The 2,042-nt window shown below is 57.1% G+C and overlaps 1 protein-coding gene across 1 annotated transcript; it reads right to left on the bottom strand.

The window, feature by feature from the left end:
• Nucleotides 1-302: 302 nt before the first annotated feature.
• Nucleotides 303-825, bottom strand: CHLNCDRAFT_144011 (hypothetical protein; the record flags this gene model as incomplete). The annotated part of the gene is made up of 3 exons (XM_005842717.1): nucleotides 303-410; nucleotides 531-584; nucleotides 811-825. The coding sequence occupies 3 exons, from the start codon at nucleotides 823-825 to the stop codon at nucleotides 303-305; spliced, it is 177 nt and encodes a 58-aa protein (XP_005842776.1).
• Between the last annotated feature and the right edge of the window lie 1,217 nt (nucleotides 826-2,042).

Below are 2,042 nucleotides of genomic sequence, written 5' to 3'. Positions count from 1 at the left end.
ACCCAGCGGGTAGGCTGCTTGCTGGCACCATGGGGGCGCTGAGCATGGCCAACAAGAACTCAGCCAAAACCCCGCTCCTGGCATTTTCTCCCCATCTGCGTGGGCAAACTAAGACAATTGGTAGGTGCACAGGCCAACGGACCGCCTCCCATATGGTGGATGTATGCGCCAATGCACTCACCAGGCGCCAACAACAAGACAATCCAGCTCGCACTGTGGCAAAAGGGAAACGACGTGCAAGCATCAGCAAGCATCAGATTGATTGGGAGATGAAGAAGCAGACATGACGCGGGCAAGCTGCTTCAACTCGCCTTGTGGAGGTAGTCGGGCTTGAGCTTGCACCAGTGGCCACTGCGGTCACCCGGAACCCACTTGCTATCCAGCGACTTGATCATGATCCCCTCTTCATGCTGCAGGATAGGCCAAAGGAAGCCGGGGGCCAACCAGAACCCGCCTCGATAAGCGACAATCATGTGGCCAAACGCAGAGGGCAACTAAGAGATGAAGGCAGCCCACTCGGACAAACTTACCCTTTTCATCACAGCCATCAATGCATCCTGCACATCTGCTGCCGTAGAGCAGATCTGGGAGGGCGGCACACAGCCAAACAGGGAGACTCCCGGCAACAGCAACACCACGCGGCCACGCACGGCGCCGCTGCTGCCGACCGGGTAACCTGCAGCCATCACCCATGTAGGCAGCCAGGAAAGTGCTACACGGGATGCAGAGGCAGGGCATTGCATACAGCCATACGCACGTGCTCATCCCCAGCCCCGGCCGCTGTTTCCTGCCACCAACCTTGCCCCGCACCTTCTGGCGGTGCATCTCTTACTACCTCGCGCAGCAGCTTGTGGCGGTCTAGCAGCGGCAGAGAGTTGACATTGCGGCCATCGATGTGCAAAACGTCCCAGCATACGTAGACAACCTCAACATCCTGGGTGGCCGCAAAAACAACGTGACAACTTGCCAAAAGCCAGAAACTGTAGTTCGCATTACTTTCACCTTGAGCTGTGGGGGCATCCAGTCTGGACCGGCAGTGTTGATGGTGCTGCCATCTGCATTCTTGCGGTGAGGCAAGGTCAGTCGGGGCATCCAAGGCACCAAAGCTTTTCAGCCCGGGGCAAAAAGGCAGCTAATCGCACACCATTGACGTCTCGGCAGCGCTTTTCGTCCTGGGGGGAAGCTTCAGCACGTAGAGGCCGCGGCTAAGAAAGGCCTTCTTTGAAGGCGCTGGAGCTAGTGTCTAAACCCTCCGAGAGGGCACAGGTTCGATTCCTCCCATGTCGAAACTTTGTGAGGACAAACGCGGCATAGCTGACCGGCTCAGCGCCAATCCAAGCCAATTCCTTCGGGAACGCCTAATAGAATCGCCAAGGCTTCGGCACAGGCCTCCCCGGGACCCATTCACTACTAGTGGGGGGTACTGCACTTGGCGCGTCGGGCAGATCAAATAATGGTCTAAAGCTAGACGTTAAAACCGGGAAGTGAAGCTTGTGGAGGCTCTTCCCCACCTTTACCTTTACCTTTACCTTTACGTAGAGCAGCCCAGAATACGCTCCTGAAAACGCCAAATGGTTCAAAGCAGAGGCTGCAGCGCATCATAACGCTTGATGCAAGCACTCTATCCCACATGCGATGTGTGTCCACAGTTTGCACTCACCGCCTCGTGTTCCAGACAACAAGCTCGCCATCCAAGACTACGGAGCCTGCCGCCACCTGCTGCCTGACAACTTTTGAATAAGCCGTAGCCACCACAGCCAACTCTGCTGACGCTGTTCAATCCATGGTCAAAGCCCCTGCCAGAAACGACCGGCACAGTGTCAGCAGCAGCATTGTATGCACCACACAGGCAGGCCAACTCGCTCTGTGGCCACGATGCCCGACGAGCAACTCACCGGCGCGACCAGTAATGGATGCGATCCCGCCCCAGCACGTGTATCTGCTGCCGTTCTCCTGCAGAGCAAGCGGTGCAAGCGTCAAGATGTGCAGGCTGACACATGACAGCACCCAGCAGGGTCTCCAATGCCCCGCACCGTCAATCT

This window comes from Chlorella variabilis (genome assembly GCF_000147415.1).
Source record: "Chlorella variabilis unplaced genomic scaffold CHLNCscaffold_63, whole genome shotgun sequence".
NCBI classification, from domain to species: domain Eukaryota; kingdom Viridiplantae; phylum Chlorophyta; class Trebouxiophyceae; order Chlorellales; family Chlorellaceae; genus Chlorella; species Chlorella variabilis.
This window is presented reverse-complemented; position numbering and strand designations above follow the sequence as displayed.